The sequence below is a fragment of the Rhinopithecus roxellana genome, chromosome 5 (assembly GCF_007565055.1).
Source record: "Rhinopithecus roxellana isolate Shanxi Qingling chromosome 5, ASM756505v1, whole genome shotgun sequence".
Taxonomy (NCBI): Eukaryota; Metazoa; Chordata; class Mammalia; order Primates; family Cercopithecidae; genus Rhinopithecus; species Rhinopithecus roxellana.
The window spans coordinates 134289862-134312560 of record NC_044553.1 but is presented as its reverse complement, the minus strand read 5'-3'; the positions used below and the strand labels follow the sequence as shown (position 1 = coordinate 134312560).

Sequence of the window (22699 nt, the reverse complement as noted above, 5' to 3'; positions counted from 1 at the left end):
ATGGGTGCTGACGAGTTGATGGGTGCAGCACACCAACATGGCACAAGTCTACATATGTAACAAACCTGCACGTTATGCACATGTACCCTAGAACTTAAAGTATAATAAAAAAAAAAAGAAAAGAAAAGGGGGTGTGAACAATGTAGAGATGCTAAATATTCTGCAATGCACCATAAAGAATGGTCCCATCCAAAACACCAATGGCATCCTCACTATTAAGTAAAAGATAATCACAGATTAACATTAATAACATTCAAGTATCAAGCTGGGGAGTATCAATGTTCCCAGGATTATCTGAGATGTAAAAGCTAAAAAAACTCACCAAAACTACACTTACATTTTTAAACACGTACCCATTAGAGACAAATTTTTCTGGCTTGATCACATCTGATGTAAGACTAATGGGACTCGGTACTGTTATTTTCAAAGCCCACCATGTGTTCAGACAATTTGAATGTCAGCCATAAAAAAAAAATTCAATATAGTCAAACCACGAGTAGCAGAAAACAGAATTATAGCCAAAAAGTATCTAAAGCCATGATTCTTAATGAGGACAGGCAACTTAACGGAACATTTATAAACTCCATATGCCTGGTGCTAACATTTTCTCTTTCTCACACACACATGCGCGCATACACACACACATACACACCAACCTCTGCTGAGACCTGAGTTCTAAACAACAATATTTATGTACAAACTACATGGCATAATAAGCAACAAATTGTTTTTTAAAATTATTACTTGTGCATTTGAGGTACACGTTTTAAACAGTTTTTAGAAACAACTGTGTTTCTATAGCCTTCCTAACAGAGGGAAATAGACACTTGAATGGTACCTTAAAAAGCTAAGCTACTGATTGATTCAAGGAAGCCTTCAAAGTCAATACCAGAGTGGCTAGTTTGAAAGAAGGCAGAACCCACCAAGACTGTGGATGTGTACTTTGGGAAACATTAACCAGGAAAATCTTTGACTTAGTAAGGGAGATCTCACCATTCTGACATGTTCTCATCAGAGCCCTGTTTTTGTTCATCTGTTTCACACTCCATCCTTTCTTTCCTTCCTGCTTTGCTTAGGAAAGTCCTGTTTTCTGCTGATTCACACAATCCGTGGCCTGATGAGGTCCAGGGAGTATTCTCCTTCCAGCGGGACAGACGCTGCTTCTTAGCAGATTTGAACCTGCAGCCTCTCTCATAGCTCCAATCTGACACCTTCAGCTTCTGCTGAAGGCTAGCAGCCACCTCTGATGTCACTCGCTTCACCTTCCGCCTGCGCCTGAGTGGTCGACAAGGTGCATTTTCAGTAAAGGAGTCAGATTCATGCCAAGAATGCTGCTTACTCTTAACAATGGCATTGAGAGCTGGGTGTCGTTTGGCCACCATTGTGTCATCAGAGTCACTAAAATTGGTCACGGGAGCCACTTCTCGACAGTCCTTAGTGGCCTCATCCAGACTTGACTCAGAAGCCTCGCTGTAGCAGCAGGTATGCTCTGCCAGGTGAGTGAAGTCAGAACGACGCTTCCGACCTCGGCGTTTCCGAAGCTGCCTCCTCTGCTGCCGGGGGCTCAGGGCCATCTCCTCCCACAGCTCACCAAGCTTATTCTGCTCAGACGTCTGCTCCAAGGCTGAGGCTAAGTCGTGTACCAGCTCATCCATGAGGCCACATCTGCCAAAAGGAAGTTTGGTGGTGGAGGCGGGGAGGAGAAAGAAAAGAAAAAGAAAAAGAAAGCCTGAAAAGGATCTGTTGTTTTGGAATAATTTGATGAAACAGATCATGGTAGTCCACAGTTCTGCCTGTCTAAATGAAATAAGTCACCTTTCATCTGGCTACACTTAGATTCTGTTCCTACCACTTGCTAAAGCCACTAAAAATAGATGTTTTGTCCTTTGTTAAACGCCTGAAGTCAACATATTCTTAAGCACAAAAACCTACTCACCAGATGACAACTGGGACAGGACCCAAAACAAATTCGGGGGACTAGATCCTTCTCACTTTTCCCCAATTAAACTTGTCACTGAATTACCTAATGATGAGATCCAGAAGGATTAGAGACTGTCTCACTAGACAGTAGAAAAACATACAACTTCAAAATCACACTAGAGTTGCAGAAACACAGAGCAGGACACGGTCTCATTGAGGTATTGAGAATGAATGAAAAACTGTTCTTTGGCCTGGGGTCACTGCTGACAATGACCATGGCAGAAAGAAACAGAAAGACAACTTAGTGATATCCTTTAAGGAAGAATGCAGTTTTCATGATTCAAGAAATTGTAGTGACCCAGGTTTGAAGTTAGAATGGAGAAGAGACTAAGTTTACACCCATTCTGGTACCAACTATCACCTGGAAGCTACCAGGTACAGAACCTTATACAGTAGGTCATATATTTTTGAATAATTAACAATTTTTAAGCCCCTCTCCTACTCTTCAGAAAATAAATGTCCGTCCTAGTTATGTGCTTCAGTGCCACACAATCACACAAAAATAGGATACAATAGCAGCTGAAATGACAGCGATAGGGTGAAGTTTCTAAGATTTCTGGCTGAACTGCTTTCCAAAATTTCTTATTTTTCTGTTTATCCTCAAACCAAACATCACACGTCAGGAGTCACTTCAGAGGCAAACATTTCAAGAAATGAGAGTAGTAGGAGCAATCTTCAAAGTTCCCTCTTAAGGGGAAATGTTTAATTTGTATAGCAGCTAATTAAATACACATTAAACTTTTAGCACTTTTCCCTTGCCTCTATGCCCAAAGTATTTCAAGATCAGCTTAAATTCTTTGTGGTGCCACTCTCTCACCATATTCCCATTCGTTCAGTTTTCACTTTGCAAAGGGCTTTCTAAAACCTGTTTTCATGCTGTGCTTATGCCAATGAATTTAAAGACAGGAAAACAGTCCTCCGGCTTATCTGCCACACCTGTAGGAGCAATGGTGACACCTACTTCCAAAACTACCATACAAATGAAGCTTCTCAAAGTGTCCAAAGGCACATACGTTTAAACAAGACCAAGTTATTTTAAACATTAAGAAGTGATTTATTAACACCTGTGAAAAGAAAGGGAAAAAATGGAAAAAAAAAAGTGGATTAAAATGCCACGATTGAGGTTTGGGAGACAACTGTCCCTAAGACCAAATAAAGAAACAAGTGGGAACAGCATGCCTAAATCTACTTCCTTAATAAAGAATTACTGCTTTAAAAACTCAGGCAACTAAAATACAAAAAAAACAAAAACAAAATAACAAATAAAAACCTCAGGCAGAATAGCACAAACTTGAACACGGAACGAAGTCACCAAACAACTGGTAGTCGAATGCTTGTGCAGAATCCTTTCCTGCCTCAAAGCCTGTAATTCGAACAGTAGGTGACAGAAGAACCCTAGGGCTCCCCATCTCCAGTCGCGGGTGCACACTCTCGAGAGGACCCGGCGTCCAGGCACGCACCCGGGTAGAGATGAGGCTGAGTCACGCACAGGAAGGAACGGGTAGGGTAGCTGGTGGACAGCAAGTAAGAAGAGAAACAGGAGCAGGGTGGATGTGAGGGGCGGAGTAGGAGGTGGGAGAGGCAGGAGGCAACTTCTCATTTGGGCTCACCAGGGGCGGGGGTCGGCTCTTCTAGGGCAGAAACTGAAAAAATGCAAGTCGTGGCGACTGAGCTCCCTCCGGGATCAGGGGTCGCAACATGGCCACATATGTGAGAAAAACTGTGTTTCGAAGGACTCTCCACCTCGCCCCGGCCCGTCCCTGAGGGCTGGGGCGCCCATGGCTCGGGACACCAAGCCCTCACGCTGCCGCCAGCCCCAGAGAGGCAGAAAGAAGAAAGAGGAAGAGGGGGCTGTGGCCCCGAAGACGGCCCGACCCACATCCCCAGGGATGGGGACAAGGGCCCTGAAAAGCAAGGCCCCACCACCCTCACCCTCCGGCCAGCTGCCGCAGCCCCAAGACGCCGGCGCGTGGCGCTCCGATCCCCTCTGGTACTAGCCCCCAGGACCCCAACACTCTCAACCCACTCCTCCCCCTCACCAGCTGCCGTAGCCACCTCGAACGGCCGCCGCTTTTTGGGCCGACTCTCACCGCCAGGGTTTCCCTCTCTGACCTCATTTCCGGTGTGGGCCGGAGGAGCGGGGCGGCGGCAAGTGGGAGCGGCTGGTTGCAAGATTGGGCCCCTGACCCGTTGCTTCCGCCCGTGGCCACACCCACTTCCGCCCCGCGGTGGGCGGAGCCACAGAAAGCCAGGAGATGGGGCAGGGGACAAGGAGGGGTGCTGAGTAAGGTCTGGCCGGGAAAGAGTGTCTAACGGGTTGAGGTGCCCATGTGGGGAAAGACCCCTGCATGCTGGCCTCATCTGCCTTAGGGGCGTCCAGAAATTGGGCGCTAGGCAGGGGTGTCAGCTTCCCCCTTGCTTTCTGACCTTTTTAATGGGTCTGAGAAGTTGAGAAGGAAAGGATCTTAATGACGTCTGCCCTGTGAGCTGGCACAACCTTTGGGAGGGGCTGTTCTTCACTGAGTTACTCAGAACATTACAAATTGCCTTGGGCAATAAAACAAGTGATATTGGATTATAACTCAAAGTATAAAAGAAATATTCATGAGCCCATACCGATATAAATAAGTGATTGAATAAATTAACGAATGAGGAAGAAGAGATAAATCCCCCACAGAAAAATCTCAAATAACTTATGTAGACAGCCATCCTGGAGCACAACTTCCACCTCCTTAAATGTGGACTGTGCATAGTGACTTCCTTCCCAAAAGTACAACATCTGTAAAGGGGAAAATGAGTGATTTTACAGTGGGGAAACCTGGCAAACAGTAATTCAGCCAGGTGATCAAGACTATGTGCTAAATCATGTTGATAGTATGTGGACTGATATATGATGAGAATGGCACTTTATGCTACTTTCCTTCCAAATCTCATAACCCAGTCTAATTATAAGAAACAAATCAGACAAACCCGAATTGAGGGACATTCTGCAGAGTACATGACCAGTATTCTTCAAAATTGTTAAGATCAGCAAAGGCAAGGGAAGTATAAGAAACTCAGAGTCAGGAGGAGCCTGAGGAGGCATGACAATGTAATACGGTATCCTGGGTGTGACACTGCAATTAAAAAAAGAACATTAGGTAAAAACTAAGGAAATCTGGATAAAGTATCAACTTTAGTTAATAATAACGTATCGGGCCGGGCGAGGCGGCTCATGCCTGTAATCCCAGCACTTTGGGAGGCCAAGTCGGGCGGATCACCTGAGGTCGGGGGATTGAGACCATCCTGGCTAACATGGCGAAAACCCGTCTCTGCTAAAAATGCAAAAATTACACGGGCATGGTGGTGCGTGCCTGTAATCCCAGCTACTCGGGAGGCTGAGGCAGGAGAATTGCTTGAACCCTGGAGGCAGAAGTTGTAGTGAGCCCAGATCCCACTATTACACTCCAGCCTGGGTCATGAGAGCAAAACTCCGTCTCAAAATAATAATAATAATGTATCAATTTTGGTTGCAATCGTGACATGTGTTATACTTCTGTAAGAGTGAATAGCCGGGTGCGGTGGCTCACACCTGTAATCCCAGCACTTTGGGAGGTTGAGGTGGGCAGATCACCTGAGGTCAGGAGTTCGAGACCATCCTGGCCAACATGGTGAAACCCTGTCTCTACTAAAAATACAAAAAATTAGCCGGGCATGGTGGCACACGCCTGCAGTCCCAGTCCCTACTCGGGAGGCTAAGGCAAGAGAATCACCTGAGTCCAGGAGGTAGAGGTTGCAGTGAGCAGAGATCAAGCCACTGCACTCCAGCCTGGGCGACAGAGCAAGACTCCATCACAAAAAAAAAAAAAAAAAAAAAAAAAAAAAAAAAAAAAAAAAAAAAAAAAAAAAAAAAGTGAATAATAGGGGAAATGCTGTGGATTATACAGAAACTGTAGTATCTATAATTTTTCTCTAAACCTAAAACTATCCTAAAATAAAAAGTTTATTTAAAAATATGCACATACCTTGGACCCAGAAATTTTGCACCAAAGAACTGTATTCTAAGGAAAAATTGGAAATGGACACAAAAATGTCAAATATAGGTAAATCATCTCTGTAGCATTTCTGAGGGAGAGATGAGGAAACTAGAAAAAGCCAGAAGTTCCACAACAGGGGTTAGTTAACTAAATTATGGTACATCAATGGGTGGAATACCTTGCACTTTTTAAAATTGATGTTGCAAAAGAATATTTAATGACATGAAAAGCCATCGACTTATGATTGTGTACATTTCTGCATGACTGTTATACTTCAATAAAAAGATTGCTCTAAAAATGTAGAGTATGATTCCGTACAAAGGAAATTAAATCTGTACTCACATAGGAGTATGACCAGAAGAATTCACTACACAATATTGGAAATGATTTCATTATTAATTATTGTATCTCCTATCTGTTGTTTTTTGGTGGATTTTCAGAATTTTCTATAGGTGAAAAAAAGTCAATGTAGGAGACGAAGATAGTTGAGGTTTCGAGCTAGGGCGACTAAGACAATGGTCAGTGCCATCTGCATAGCTAGAGAAGTCAAGAAGATAAACGGGTTTAGTGGAAAGATGATTAATTCCATTTTGGACATGCTGAATTTGTGACTCCCACAGGACAGAAATATGGAAATGTTCAACAGGTGTCCACGGCCATCAGGCCTCTTTTCTGCATAAGTGAAAATTCTCTCCCACAAATCACATCTGTTCCCACGGTATTGGTTGCCTGCATCAGCACTGAAAGCTCCCAAATTTCTTGAAATCCAACTTGTATTTTCATCTTTCTACTAGATATCTCCACTTGTTCACCTCACCAGCATTTCCAATTTAAAATGTCAAAATAGGCCAGGTGTAGTGGCTCACGCCTGTAATCCCAGCACTTTGGGAGGCTGAGGCGGGTGGATCACTTGAGGTCAGGAGTTTGAGACTAGCCTGGCCAACATGGTGAAACCCTGTCTTTACTAAAAATACAAAAAATTAGGCAGGTGTAGTGGCATGTGCCTGTAATCCCAGCTACTGGGAAGACTGAGGCAGGAGGATCACTTCAGTCCGGGAGGCAGAGGTTGTAGTGAGCTGAGAGCACACTGTTCCACTCCAGCCTAGTGACAGGAGTGAAACCCTGTGTCAAAAATAAATGAATGAATAAATAAAATAAAATGTCAAAAATAAAAATAAATCTTAGTTTCTTCCATAGTTTCTTCCTTTCTTCCCTCTCTCCATTCCTTTTTTTTTTTTTTTTTTTTTTTCTTTTTCCCAGACAGGGTCTCTGTGAAATGGAAGACAGAGTGAGACACTGTCTCAAAAAAAAAAAAAAAGGAAATGGTCTCAAAAATGTTAAATACAGGTTAAATTCTTCTCTACAGCATTTCTGAGGGAGGACTGAGGAAACTAGAAAAAGTCAGAAATTCTACAACAGGGAGTAGTTAAATAAATGATGATACACCTATGGACGGAACACCGTGACATGGTCATTACCTCACTGCAGCCTTGACCTCCTATGCTCAAGTAATCCTCCCACCTCAGCACCCTAAGTAGCTGGGACTACAGGCACACACCACCATGCCCAGCTAATTTTTAAATGTTTGGTAGAGAGATAGGATCTCCACTATGTTGCCCAGGCTGGTCTTGAACTCCTACCATCAAATGATCTTCCTGCCTCAGCCTCCTAGAGTGCTGGGATTACAGGTGTGAGCCATCTTGTCCAGCCTCTTCCATAGTTTCTGTCAAACCTGCCCCTTCTCCACTGTTCACTCTTTGGGAAATATCACCACCATCATGCAGTTACCCAGGTGAGAAGCTTCAAACCCAGTTTTTGTTCTTGTTTCTTCTTTTACCCCTTTATCTAGTAAAGTGCTAAGCATCCTAGATTGCACTCCTGCAGTAGTCTTGCATCCGTCCTCCCTCATTGGTTTTTGCTCTGCCATTGGCCTCATCTGGGCAAGCAGCCACTCTTCTGGATGATGCAGCAGCTGCTGCCTTACTAGTCTTCCCACTTGCAGTCTCTCCCCACAAAATGTCATCCTCTACACAGGCACCACAGTGAGTTTCCTAAAACACAATTTTAATTGTGTCACTTCATCCATCTTCCACTACCTCCTGCAACATGCTTGAGCACACCATATCACTTGCTAGTTCTTGAACACCCTTGGGATCTGGGGTGATTTAAATGCTCAATTCCAATGTCACCTCAATAAAGACACTTACCCTTGCTTGCCCACTCCTTTGGCTCTCACTCTCAGTACTTGCCAGTACCTTTATGACTGCACTCTCTTCATTCAACCTGAACTAGAGCCAATTATGTGCAAGTTTGCCTCCCCAACTAAGTCACTCATTCAACAAATATTTACTAAGCATCTGCAGTATGCCTTGCCCTGTGCTTATACATATATAATTGTGTGAACAAAACCAAAGCCCTTTTTGCTTGGCCCTGAAGACCCTGTCCTATTTGTTGTATCTCATCAGTGCCTAGCACAGTGCCTTACACATGGTAGGTGCACCATAGTTATTGTTGATTAAAAATTAAATGAATACTTGTTTACTAAATGCTGGGTCAGGGACATTAGAAGTGTTTGTCTCAGTCCCATGAGAAAATTGTAGTGAAACTTGCACCTTCATGGGATGGTGGAATCCAGGAGCAGAATCACATAATGAAAGAGGCTGGCGAGAGAAGTGGCCTGTTGGGGAAGAAAAGGACAGCTGCAAAGAGACTGAGAGCATCTGAAGACAACCTGTGCCTAAAAGCCAGAGGAGAGAGAGCTTTAAGAAAATGAAGAACAAAAGGAAGTTTGAGGATGAACAGTTCTAAGGAAAGACCACCACACTTGGCAACTGAGGAGGTCACTGATGGTAATAAGGTTTGAGCAGGCTGCGAGCAGGCGGCAGTGGAGGAGGGGGAAGGAGGTGAAGGATGAAGCCCTAACTGCCTGACTGTGTCCAGAGCTAGCACCTTCACCTCTTTGAGCCTTCGCTTCCCCATCTGCAATATGGAGACAATATTTGTACATACCTGTCTCTTGGATGGAGACAAAATGAAATAATGGATGTAAAGCGTTTAGTATACAGCCCAACACAAATTAACTGCTCCAAAAGTATTAGTAGTTACTGAAAAGAGGGGAGTAGTCAACAGAAGTTTCCCTTTTTTGACCATCAAACGTAGTGAAATGAGGAAATTCCCAGCTGAAAAAGAACCTGCACTTGGAAGGAAATAATAGACTTCTCTCCTCTTTCCTCCCCACAAAAATGTATATATATTTTTTGAAATAGGGTCTCACTCTGTCACCCAGGCTGGAGTGCAGTGGCACGATCATGGCTCACCGCAGCCTCGACTTCTCTGGGCTCAGGTCATCCTCCCGCCGCAGCCTCCTGAGTTGCTAGGACTACAGGTATGCGTAACCATGCCCGGTTAATTTTTGTACTTTTGTTTGTTTACTTGTTTGGGGGTTGTTGTTTGTTTGTTTGTTTTGAGACAGAGTCTCATTCTGTCACCCAGGCTGGAGTGCAGTGGTGCTATCTCGGCTCACCACAACCTCCACCTCCTGGGTTCAGGCGATTCTCGTGCCTCAGCCTCCCTAGTAGCTGGGATTACAGGCACACACCACCACACCCAGTTAATTTTTGTATTTTTCAGTAGAGATAGGGTTTTGCATATTGGCTAGGCTGGTCTCGAACTCCTGACCTCAAGTGATCTGCCCGCCTTGGCCTCCTACAGTGGTGGGATTATAGGCGTGAGCCACCAAACTTGGCCATTTTTGTACTTTTTGTAGAGACAGGGTTTCACCATGTTACCCAGGCTGGTCTCAAACTCCTGGGTTTAAGAGATTCGCCCACCTCAGCTCCCAAAGTGCTAGGATTACAGGCATGAGCCACTGTGACCAGCCCAATATATTTTTTAAACAAATAATTAATAATAAATGAAAATCTTCCACTGCTGATTTATTACATTCCCTGCACTTATAATAAAACTAAAGTCCTCACCATGGCCTGCACAACTAGGTGTGATGTGGGTCCTGCCTGCCTCTGGTCTTGACTCTCTTCCCTGTGCCCACAGTACCAAACCACCATCCTCTTTTTCCACCTTTCCCAGGGCTTTGATATGCTGTCCTGCACCTGAGAGCATCATTGAGGCCTTGGCTAAAATATCACCTCCACAGAGAGGCCTTTTCTAATATGATCTAAAGTACTTTCTATGCCATCATCCATTTTGTGCAGCTATAACAAAATACCATAGACTGGGTGATTTATAAAGAATAAAAATTTATTTTCTCATAGTTTCTGGAGTCTAGGAAATCCAAGATCAAGGCGCTGGCAGGTTTGGTGGTCTGATGAAGTTCACTCTTTCCTTCCAAGATGGTGACCTGTTGCTGCATCCTTTGGAAGGGAGGAATGCCGTATCCTCACATGATGAAAGGCAGAAGGGCAAGTGAGCTAACACTCTGTAAAACCTCTTTGATCTAAGCCTTAATTCCATTCATGAGGGGAGAAGCCCACATGACCTAATCACCTCTTAAAGACTCCACCTCTTAATAAAATCGCATTGGCCATTAAGTTCTAACACCTAAAGTTTGGAAAGGACACATTTAAACCGTAGCACCTTGTATATTTCCCTTATGGCACTTATTATTTGGTACTTATTTGTTTGTACTCTGTGGCCTCCCACCAGGACGTAAGTTTCATAAGAATAAGGACGGTATTTGTCCTTTCACCGTTGTATCCCCCTGGAACCTACAACAGTGCCTGTCATATAGTAGGTGCTCAATAAACATTTGATGAATGAATGTATTCCTCATCCTCTCTCCATAATTTATTTCCATTTTCCCCTTTTCCTGGCTCAGATCTTCTCTGAACAGATCCAAGACATCCTGGAAGCTTTCCAGAAAGTTTTTCCAGCAGCCACTGGAGAGATGTTACTAACAGAAACAGTGTCCACCAAGGAGGACAGGAAGTGTTAGCGTTTACTTGGAAAATGAGTGACATCTGGCAACTTGCCCTCTTCCCCTACCCCTGGTACTCCTGCTGCCTTCTCTTTGGGATTATAGGAACCTTCCCTGGAGACAGGAATGCAGGGATGGAGAGATGCTGAGCACTCCTTGGCAGCAGTGATAACAAACACATCTCCTATAAAGCACATCAAGAGAGGGGACAGTGAGGGGCTGTGCTGGGACCCACGGCAGCAGCCAAGAAGCAGGTGGCAGTGGACAGAGGTTCGCCAACTCCTCCCTTGCCGTGCCTCTCATGCTCTCTCACTTACCCTCCTCAACTCTGTTGAATTTGGGGGTTTTGTTGAAGTAACATTTACTAAAATCTTACTATAAGCCAAGAATCATGCTGAAGACTAGATTCAGTATTTCATTTAATCTTGTCAATAATCATTTTGACATTTGTGGCTATGGCACCTATAATAAAGGACAGATTAACAAAAGCAAAGCATACAAATGTATGAGATAAGTTTTACCTGACACAAGAGCATTCAGAAATGAAGACCTCACAAAACAGGGAAAACTGTATTTTTATGGACAGTCATTCAGATGTATGACTGGAGACAAAAGGATATGATCTAATGGTAATAAACTGGGGGAAACTTAGCAAAGCCCATTTGTTCAGATTCTTTTTGGTGTCTTTGCATCTTTGAGAATAAGGACATTCTTTTTCTCCGGGTATAGGGAGAATGCCTCTAGAATGAGGGTCCTCTGACCTATTTTCAGGGAAGGTCAACTTGGGTTTATGGCCCACTACAGGGGAAAGGAAGTGAGAGAAATTCTTTTTAGTTTCTATGGCCTGTTTCTGCTATTTCTTCTATAGCAAAAGTGCTATATTTTGGAGTAGTGTGTCCTGAACGCCACCAGTTTTCATATGTTTTGCTTTTACATATGACAGAAATCCTGCAATACATTTATATTTCTTAAACAGTCAATTATTACTGAAAGAGATTTTTTTAAAGAAAATATATTTTATAGTTTCATAAATACCACTTTTGGTGCTTTTCATTCTTTTGTTATCTTCTGATCTCTATTTGGTATTATTTTCCTTCTGTCTGAAACTTTTTTTTAATGTTTCATATAGTTCTTGTACATTTGTGATGATTCCGTCAGCTTTGGTTTCTTGTAAAGTCTTTATAATTGTCTTCATTTTTGAAAGACGTCTTTGCTGGGTATAGAATTCTATGTTGACAATGTTTTTCTTTCAGGACAGTCATATGCTGCATAATGACGTTTTGGTCAACGATGGACTGCATATACAATGGTGGTTTCATAAGATTATAATACTGCATTTTTATTGTATTTTTTCTGTATTTGGACATAGTTAGATACACAAACACCATTTTGTTACAACTGCCTACAGCGTTCAGTACAGTAACATGTTATACACGTTTTCAGCCTAGGAGGAGAGGCTATATGTTGATGTGTTGCAGGCTATACCACCTAGGCTTGTATTACTATATTCTATGATGTTTGTATAACAAAATCACCTAATGACGCATTTCTCAGAATCTGTCCCTATTGTTAAGCAACATGTGACTGCACTTTAAAGATGTTGCTCTGCTGTCTTCCGGCTCACATTATCACAAAGATTAAGCCTGTTTTTCTTCTTATCTTTGTTCCTCTATACATATTGTCTTTGTATTCTTGCTGCTGTTAAGATTTCCTCTTTGGCCAGACATGGTGGCTCACGCCTGTAACCCCAACACTTTGGGAGGCCAAGGCAGGTGGATCACCTGAGGTCAAGAGTTCAAGACCAGCCTAGACAACATGGTGAAACCCCATCTCTATTAAAAATATGAAAATTAGCTGGGCATGGTGGCACATGCTTGTAATCCCAGCTACTTGGAAGGCTGAGACAGGAGAATTGCTTGAACCCAGGAAGTGGAGGTTGCAGTGAGCCAAGATTTCACCATTGCACTCTAGCCTGGGTGACAGAGCAAGACTCCATCTCAAAAGGAAAAAAAAAAAAAGATTTCCTCTTTATCACTAGCTTCAAGCAATTTGTTTATAATGTGTGTTGGAGTCATTTTCATAATGTTTCATTATGATTCTTGTCATTGGAATCATTGAGCTTTTTAATCTGTGGGTTTATAGTTTTCATACTTTTTGCTATTATTTCTTAAAATATTTTTCTTCTCCCACTTTTTGTGTATGGGCATACCTCATTTTATTGTGCTTCACTCTTTTTTTTTTTTTTCTTTTCTTTTCTTTTTTTTTTTTTCTTACAAATTGAAGGTTTGTGGCAACCCTGTAAAGCCTGTATTGAGCAAGTCTATCAGCACTGCTTTTCCAACAGCATGTGCTCACTTTATGTCTCTGTGTCACATTTTGGTGATTCTCACTATATTGCAAATGTTTCATTATTACATCTGTTGTGGTGATCTTTGATCAGTGGTCTTTGGTATAACTATTATAACTGTTTTGAGACACCATGAGTTGTGACCATGTAAGATGACAAACTTAATCAATAAATGTTGTTTCTGTTCTGACTGCTTCACTGACTGGCCATTTCCCTGTCTCTCTCCCCTTTCTCAAGCTTCCTAATATGGTTTGTATCTGGTTCGCTACCCAAGCTCATGTTCATTTGTAATCCTCAATGTTGAAAGTGAGCCCTACTTGGGGTGATTGGATCATGGGGGCAGTTTCTCATGGTTTAACACCATCCCCCTTGGAGCTGTTGTCATGATAGTGAGTTCTCATGAAATCTGGTTATTTTAAAGTGTATAGTACCTCCCTCCCCTGCCCCTCTCTTTCTCTCTCTTCCTTCCACTCTAGCCATGTGAAGTGCCTCCCTCCCGCTTTGCCTTCCACCATTGGAAGCTTCCTGAGGCCTCCCCAGAAGCAGAAGCCACCTTGCCTCCTGCACAGACTGCAGAATCATGGGCCAATTAAATCTCTTTTCTTTATAAATTACCCAGTCTCAGGTATTTCTTTATAGCAATGTGAGAACTGACTAATACACCTCCCTATTCCCACAGACACAACAATATTGAAATTTGGCCAATTAATTATCTTACAATGGTCTCTAAGTGTTCAAGTGAAAGGAAGAGTCATACAGCTCTCACCTTAAATCAAAAGCTAGAAATGATTAAGCTTAGTGTGGAAGGTATATCAAAAGCCAAGACAAAATGAAAGCCAGGCCTCTTGCACCACACAGCCAATTTTTGAATACAAAGGAAAAGTTCTTGAAGGAAATTAAAAGTGCTACTCTGGTGAGCAAATGAATGATAAGAAAGCAAAACAGCTTTATTGGTGATAGGGAGAAGGTTTTAGTGTTCTGCCTAGAAGATCAAACTAGCCATAACATTCCTTTAAGCCAAAGTCAAATCTAGAGCAAGGCCCTAACTCTCTTCAACTCTGTGAAGGCTGAGAGAGGTGAGGATACTGCAAAAGAAAAGCTGAAAGCCAACAGAGGTAGGTTCATGAGGTTTAGATAAAGAAGCCATCTCTAGAATGTAAAAACGCAAGGTGAAACAGTAAGTACTGATCTAGAGCAGCAAGTTATTCAGAAGATCTAGCTGAGATAATTGATGAAGGTGGTGCTAAATAATAGATACTCAATGTTAATAAAGCAGCCTTCTATTGGAAGAAGATGCCATTAAGGACTTTCATAGCTAGAGAGAAATCAATCCCTGGTTTCAGAACTTCAAAAGACAGGCTGACTCTCTCGTGAGGGGCTAATGCAGCTTTTGACTTTCAATGGAAGCCAATGCTCATATACCATTCTAAAAATCCTAGGGCCCTTAAGAATTATGCTAAATCTACTCTGCATGTGCTCTACATGTGGAACAGCAAAGCCTAGATGATAGCACATCTATTTTATAGCATGGTTTATTGAATATTTTAAGCCAACTGTTGAGACCTACTGCTCAGATTTTTAAAAATCCTTTTAAAATACTATTGCTCTGCTCTGACAATGCACCTGATCAACCAAGAGCATTGATGGACATATACAAGAAGATTAATGTTGTTTACATGCCTGCTAACACAACATCTATCCTGCAGCCCATAGATTAAGAAGTGATTTCAAGTGACATTCAAGTCTTATTATCTAAGCAGCATATTTTGTAAGGCTATAACTGCCGTAGATAGTAATTCCTCTGATGGATCTGGGCAAAGTCAATTGAGGACTTTCTGGAAATGATTCATCATTCTAGATGCCATTAAGAACATTTGTGATTCATGGGGGGAGGTAAAAACATCAACATTAACAGGAGTTTGGAAGAATTTTATTCCAACCCTCATAGATGACTTCGAGTGGTTCAAGACTTCAACAGAGGAAGTAATTGCAGATGTGGTGAAAATAGCAAGAGAACTAGCCTGCAAGTGTGACAGAATTGCCACAATCTCATGAGAAAACATGAATGGATAAGAAGTTGCTTCTTATGAATGAGCAAAGAAAGTGGTTTCTTGAGATAGAATCTACTACTGGTAACGACGCTGATAACATTTTTGAGATAACAATGAAGGATTTAGAATAATACATAAACTCAGTTGATAAAGTAGTGGCAGGGCTTGAGAATTTTGACTCCAATTTTGAAAGAAGTTCTGCTGTGGTTAAAATGCTATCAAATAGCATCACCTCCTGCAGAGAAATTTTTTGTGAAAGGACAAGTTAATTGATGTGGTAAACTTCATTGTGGTACCTTGTTTTAAGAAATTGCCACAGCCACCCCAGTCTTCAGGAACCCTGAACCTGATCAGTCAGCAGCCATCAACATTGAGGCAAGACCCTCCCCCAGCAAAAAGATTACAATTCCCTGAAGGTTCAGATAATCATTAACATTTTTTAGCAGTAAAGGTTTTGTGGTATTTTTCTGAGACAAGGTCTCACTATGTTGCCCAGGCTGGACTCAAACTCCTGGACTCAAGTGATCCTCCTGTCTTAGCCTCCTGAGTAGCTGGGGTTTTAGGCATGCCCCACCACACCCAGCAGCAATAAAATATTTTATAATTAAGGTATGTACATTGCATTTTTAAATAATGCTGTTGCAAACTTAATAGACTACACTATAGTGTAAACAAAACTTTTTTAGCCAAGGTGCCCAGCCAACAAAACTTTTATATGCACGGCCAGGCACAGTGGCTCACGCCTTTAATCCCAGCACTTTGGTAGGCCTGAGGTGAGCAGATTGAGCTCAGGAGTTCAAGACCAGCAAGCGCAACATGGTGAAACCCTGCCGCTACAAAACAGAAATAGTAGCCAGGCATGCTGGTACATGCCTGTGGCCTTAGCTACTCAGGAGGCTGAGGTGGGAGGATCTCTTGAGCCCAGGAGGCTGAGACTGAGCTGTGACCCTGCCACTGCACTCCAGTCTCAGAGACAGAGCGAGACCCTGTCTCAAAAAAACAAATAAAACAAAACAAAAACAAAAAAGCAAACAAACATTTATATGCACTGAGAGATCAAAAAAGCTATTTTGATCTCTAAATATTATTTAGACCACTATTTCACTAGTGGTCTACTGAAATAGACCACTACTCATTGCAGTGGTCCGGAACTGAAACCACAATATCTCCAATGTATGGCTGTGCTTCTGGAACTCCAATTACACATATATTAGGTCACTTTAAGTTGTTCATCTGCCCTTCCTTGCTTCTTTCCTTCCTTCCTTATTGTCTTTTTTTTTTTTTTTTCTTTTTTGTTTTTTAGGGATTTTTCTTTTTCTCTGTTTCATTTTAGATAGTTTATACTGCTGTATCTTCAAAATCAAAATCACCAGCCTTTTCTTCCACAGTATATAACCTGTTATTTATCACATCCAATACGTTTATCCATCTCAGACATTGTATTCATATAGAAGTTAGATTTGGAGTTTTTTTTTTTTTTTTTTTGAGACAGAGTTTCACTCTTGTTGCCCAGGCTGGAGTACAATGGCATGATCTCGGCTCACCACAACCTCCACTTCCCCAGTTCAAGTGATTCTCCTGCCTCAGCCTCCCGAGTAGCTGGGATTATAGGCAAGTACCACCAAGCCAGGCTAATTTTGTATTTTTAGTAGAGACAGAGTTTCTCCATGTTGGTCAGGCTGATATTGAACTCCTGACCTCAGATGATCCACCTGCCTCAGCCTCCCAAAGTGCTGGGATTATAGGCAGGAGCCATCGTGCCCAGGATTTGGAGCTTTTTTATATCTTCCCTGTCTCTCCTTAGTATGCTCATGGATTTTTCTACCTTATTAAACATATAAAATATAGTTATAATTGCTATAATTTAATTTTCTACAAGTCAATCATCTACTGTTCGTACTAATAAACTACTAATCTTGACTACTAGTTCTGTCATCTGTGTGATTTCTGGTTCAGTTTTATTGATTGATTTTTCTGTATAAGTGTATTTTCCTGCTTCTCTGTGTCTCATAATTTTTATTGTTTTCCATATATTATTAATTTTCCTTGTAGGATGCTGGAAATTTTTGTATTCCTTTAATTGTTTAGGTGAGAGGGTAAACACAGTCCCTGTTATTCCATTAATGCCTAAAGTGAAAGTCTTAGGTCTTATAGTACACTGAGAGTCTTTTACTGGCTGGAACAACTGGGGATAAGGATGGCGAAATTGCTCCAATTCAGCAAGTTCTGGGCCTTTTATTTTCCCTCTAAATTATGTTAACGAACTGGTCATTTTCTTCTTCAGCTCATCTTTCTCCGAGTACCTTATCAAATTTGGTTAGTAAGAGCCATTTGATCCTTTCAGCCTTCTACCTGGAAATCTCATTGCTCAAATCTACAAGTTCATTAAGTAATTCTATCTTCTGAATTACCACAGACAACAGTTTTGCCTATTATTTTGTTAGACATAATATGGGTCACCTTCTTTTCTAGGCTACTATAGTAGTTTTCCTTCTTCCTTCCTCCCTTCCTTCCTTTCTTTCTTCTTTCCTTCTTTTATCTTTCTTTCTTTCTTTCTTTCTTTCTTTCTTTCTTTCTTTCTTTCTTTCTTTCTTTCTTTCTTTCTCTCTTTCTGTCTTTCTTTCTTTCTGAGACAGGGTCTCACTCTATGAGTGGCATGATCACAGTTCACTACAGCCTTGACCTCCTGGGCTGAAGAGATCCTCCCACCTCAGCCTCCTGAGTAGAGTAGCTGGGACTACAGGTGTATACCACTGTGCCTGGCTGGCTAATTTTTTATTTATTTTAAAGGTGGGGGTCTCACTCTGTTGTCCAGGCCGGTCTCAAACTCCTGGCCTCAAGCAATCCCCCCACCTCGGCCTCTCAAAGTATTGGGATTACAGGTGTGGGCCCCTGCACCTAGCCAGTTTCTTTATCATCTTTTCTAGCCTCTACTTGCTTTCTAATCCCAAAGCTAGTACTATATGTGTTAGAGTTGATTTTGGTTTTGGTTTGGTTTATAGCAATGCCTGATTTTTAGGCATCAATTTAATGCTGCATAACAAGTCACCCTAAAATTTAGTTGCTTAAAACAGCGCTCACTTATGACTTCTCGTAAGTTCATATACTGGCTGGGAAGTTCTGCTTACCTGGCCTAGGCTTGGCTGATCTTAGCTGGGCTTGCTCCTGCATCTGCAGTCAGCTGGGGACTGGATGTTCTAGGATGTCCTAGTCTGGGACAACTTAACTCTCTTCCTCATGTCTCCCACACGCCTGAGATAGATGGCATAGTCATTTTCTCATGACCAGAGGGCAGCCCTAGTATATTCTCACAACCGTTGTAGGATTCTAAGAGAGGAGGCAGAAACACACAGCACTTCTTCAAGTCTCTGCTTGAATCAGCCTTGTAACTGACATTGGCCAAAGCAAGTCAAGTGGCCAAGCCCAGAGTCAGTATGGAAAGGCAGTAGCAAGAGGCATAGATACAGAGAGGCATGAAAAATCAGGGACATTCACACAGTGTCTACTCCACCTGTGAAGTGGGTATTAGAATTATTATCATCATCCCCATTTTACAGATGGGAAACTGAGGCACCGCGAAGTTAAATGTCTTGCCCAAGATCTTACCAAAGGGGTAGCTTTGAACCCAGGTGATGTGGCTCTGGAGTCCCTGTGCTTTCAAGCACAGCGCTCTACCTCCCTCTAGGGACAGGCCCAGGGCATTCCAGGAGCCTCCAACCCATCTGGAAAATGGGTCATCCAGCCTCCTCTTGGAGCCCTCCAAGAAGGGCAAGCTCACCACCTGCCTGCCTCAGCCATTGACCTCGGAGACAAAAGTCAAAGACCGGCAAAGGCCCCTGCCAGTCCCTGCCTCCCAGCCTTAAGTACCTGTGGCCGAAAAGTGAAGCCTTTCAGGGGTTAAAGGCAAGAAAGAGAGAAACAAAAGAAGAAATAAAGTCAAGAAATGTGCCATGAAGCTTCTTGCCGCGCAAAGCAGAGAAAGTCATTTCCAACTTCTTTCATCTCGTAGATGAAGCCACTAAATAAAGGGGCAAAGCGGCGAACACAAGGGCTTTTAATCTGTCTCATCTCCTTCATAATAACTGCAAATTTTCCCTGGGCCCCTGGGAGTGAGCCTCTTCCCTGCGCTCTGCCTTATCTCCCCCTCCACATTTCGCCGGCGCCGCGCCGCCCCCCGCGCGCGCTGCCCCGGCCGTCCCGGCGAGGCCTGGGGGAGCCTGCGCTCCCCGCCGCATTGTTCGGGCCGGCCCGGGGCGCGGAGGAGGGATGAAGGCCAGTCAAAGGGAAGCGGGCGCGCCGCGGCTTCATTAACGCCGGCCTTTCAGCAGCGCGCATATCAGAGCCAGGCCTTTTCACAGGCACTAATTAGCAATTTGGAGCCTTCCCCCCTCTGGAGAGGCGCCTTCAATCTAACAAGTGGGAACGGCGCTGCGCTCCCTTTTTTCTTGCACTTAATATTTATTGTTTTCCATTTTCTCCCTCGCCCTCGCTTCCCCCTCCCACCCCTCCGCATTGTCCAGCTCACCGCCACCAGATAAGGCCTTGGGGAGAGGGCGGGGGGGGGGGGGGGGGAAGGGCGCATCATTAATCACTCTTTTAATTCTTGGCTAATGATAACTTTCTCGCACCAAGAGAAGTTAATCTTTCCTGGATGTGGAGAGGAAGGGAGAGTTGGGACGGAGCGGGGGTGGGTGAACACAGAAGGGTGGCGATGATGGAAGGGGCCACTCTAATTCTTCCTCCCCCCACCCCGTTCTCCAACTTTCCCCCCTGACCTGTTGGCGTTACAACTAGATACGTCGTTCTTCCTGCCCCCTACCCAGCAGCAACCTTTTCCCAAAACCTGACTTATCCATCAAAGCTCAGCTCAGATACCACCTCCTCCGTGAAGCCGACCCTGATTGTCCGGGCTGAATCTCTCTAAAATCCCATAGCGCTCTTCACACACTGTGATTATGGCGAATTCTGCCCATGCTATGGTGGCTTATAAGCCAAGTGTAGAAACTACCAAATCTTTAAAACGTCTGTGTCCTCCCTAGGACCGGTGTACAGTAAATGTTTGTGGAATCAATGGATCAACACATTTCTGACTACCACAAGAGTACAAGCTTTTTAAAAAAGGAAGAAAAAAAAAGGCTCACGCCTGTAATCCCAACACTTTGGGAGGCCGAGGCAGGTTGATCACGAGGTCGGGAGTTCAAGACAAGCCTGGGCGAGATGGTGAAAACCCCTTTCTACTAAAATTACAAAAAAATTAACCGGGCGCAGTGGCAGGCCCCTGTAATCCCAGCTACTCAGGAGGCCGAGGCAGAAGAATCGCTCCAACCAGGAGGCAGAGATTGCAGTAAGCTGAGATCATGCCACCACACTCCAGCCTAGGTGACAGAGTGAGACTCTATCTATCTATCTATCTATGTTTGCCAGACGTTTAAATAGCATTTGCCCTTGCTGCATGGCAGATATGTTCTAAGCACTTACTAATATTCACTCACTGAATCCTCATAACAACCCTGCTCGGTAGATGTGGTTTCTGTTTTACTGATGAGGAAACCAAGACACAGAGAGGGTTAGCAACTTGCCTGTGATCACAGAGCTGCGAAGCAGCAGAGCTGCGATTCAAACTCAGGCTTTCGGGCTTCAGTGTCTGTGTTCTTAAGCCCACTTTGCTGGGATGCGATCTTGGCTTCCACACAGGACTCTGCTTCTCTACCTGGATGGTGGAGTGGGCTGGGAGGGAGGCCCATGCCAGGAGTGCAGGCTGGTGCTGAAGGGATGGTAAAGATGGCAGAAAAGCCAGGCCCTCACCTGGAAAGCCCACACAACAGTCAGACCTGACACCTGGTGTTTGGCAATTGGCCACAAAGACAGCCCTATCAATGGTGGCCTAAGCCCTGAGCTCAGACCATAGCCAAGACCCCCTGCATAACCTGATCTCCCTTCTCACCACAGGCCCACGCCACTCATTTCGAGGCAACAGGATCAAAATTCCCAACAAACTCTGGGTTCTGCTATGCAGAAGTGAGTTGAGTGGAGTGCCCTGGAGAGGGAGGGAGGGCAGGAGAGCCCCCGAAAATCCCCTCCGAATTATAAACATATCCTCTTTAAGTACATTTCTAAGGATAACATTTGTATTACTCTGTCCTGTGCCTGCAGATAGAGCTTGCTTATCTCCCGCATCTCGCTCCTTTCTCTTGACTCTGCTGGGAGCCGTCCCTATCTGAAGCCACGCTGGCAATCCACTTCCCTGCAATTGTTTCGATCGAGGGGAAAAATTAATTTCTGCCTATCGTTAATTGAGAGAATTGTGTGGAGGGCGAGGGAAGGGGAGGGGGAAGGAGAGGAAGGAAGGAGGCGGAGGGGAGCAATCGTGTTATTAACCGTGTCCCTTTCATAAGCAAATATTCTGATTGCCATCAGTGAGATGAGAGGCTCATTAATGCAGGAAGCAGAGAGGTGATTAGAGAACTTTCAAGAGCTATTGAGCTAAGCGGGAGGGAGGGTTGCAGGGATCTGGAGGCTGTGGGAATTTGGGAAGGGCTGGGTTGGGGGAAAAGCCACTGGTCTTGTAGATGGGCTTTCCTGCCCCCTCTCAGCCCCTCTCCCCAGGACTCACTTTCAAACAGTCCCCAACACTAGCAACTAGAGTTGGGAAGAATGCAAAAAAGTGACTGAAAACTTCGCAAAAGTCATTTCCCCTCCAGGTCAAATTTTCTAGCCCCCAAATATGTTTGTCTAAGAGACTGCACGTGTGGTTTTTAAAAGTAATTAATTTGATTGATTGATTGATTTGTTAGAAATGGGGTCTCGCTGTGTTGCCCAGATTGGACTCAAACCCCTCCTGGGCTCAAGTCATCCTCCTGCCTCAGCCTCCTGAGGAACTGGAACTACGCGCGTGGGCCACCATCTCTGGCTCAGTGTGTTTATTTTAATTATGTGATTGTACTCCCTGATTTACCAGTCCCCACCAGTTCCTGTTTACTGCCCCCATCCTGCCTCACTTGTTTATGTCCCTGCCTGGTCTGTGATATCCTTTGTGTGTACAGCTCGGTCAGGCTGGGGCTGCAGAGCTCAGAACTGCTGGAGGCGGTTGGGGATTGAGAGGGAGGACACAGTGAGAGGAGATGGGCACGTGGGATGGTACCAAGGGTGGATGTTGTTGGTACCCACCTCACATGCTCCCCACCCACTTGTGATTTCAGCTGTAGCTATGCTGGTCAGTGTCATGGGAACATGTTCCAACCCAATTCGCCTCAAGCAGGACCTCATATTTCTCTCAAGCTTTCTGCCCCAGGAACTTCTCCAAGGAGAAGGTGCTCAGCCCTCCAACACAGCCCCTTCCACACACACACACCAAGCACAGTGCAGAAGTCTG

The 22699-nt window shown here is 43.8% G+C and overlaps 1 protein-coding gene across 5 annotated transcripts in view; it reads right to left on the bottom strand.

Moving 5' to 3' along the window:
* Window positions 1-4126, bottom strand: part of GPATCH2L (G-patch domain containing 2 like) — a 52193-nt gene extending 48067 nt beyond the window's left edge. For all 5 annotated transcript variants that reach the window (XR_004057266.1, XM_010382691.2, XM_010382690.2 and 2 more), the window contains exons 1-2: window positions 4020-4126; window positions 994-1665 (exon numbers count right to left, since the gene is read on the bottom strand). Coding sequence is in view for 4 of the 5 variants with exons in the window: in XM_010382691.2 (XP_010380993.1) it covers window positions 994-1655 (662 nt within the window). In the remaining variant the exon portion in view is untranslated. The remainder of the gene's footprint in view (window positions 1-993; window positions 1666-4019) is intronic.
* Window positions 4127-22699: the final 18573 nt, after the last annotated feature.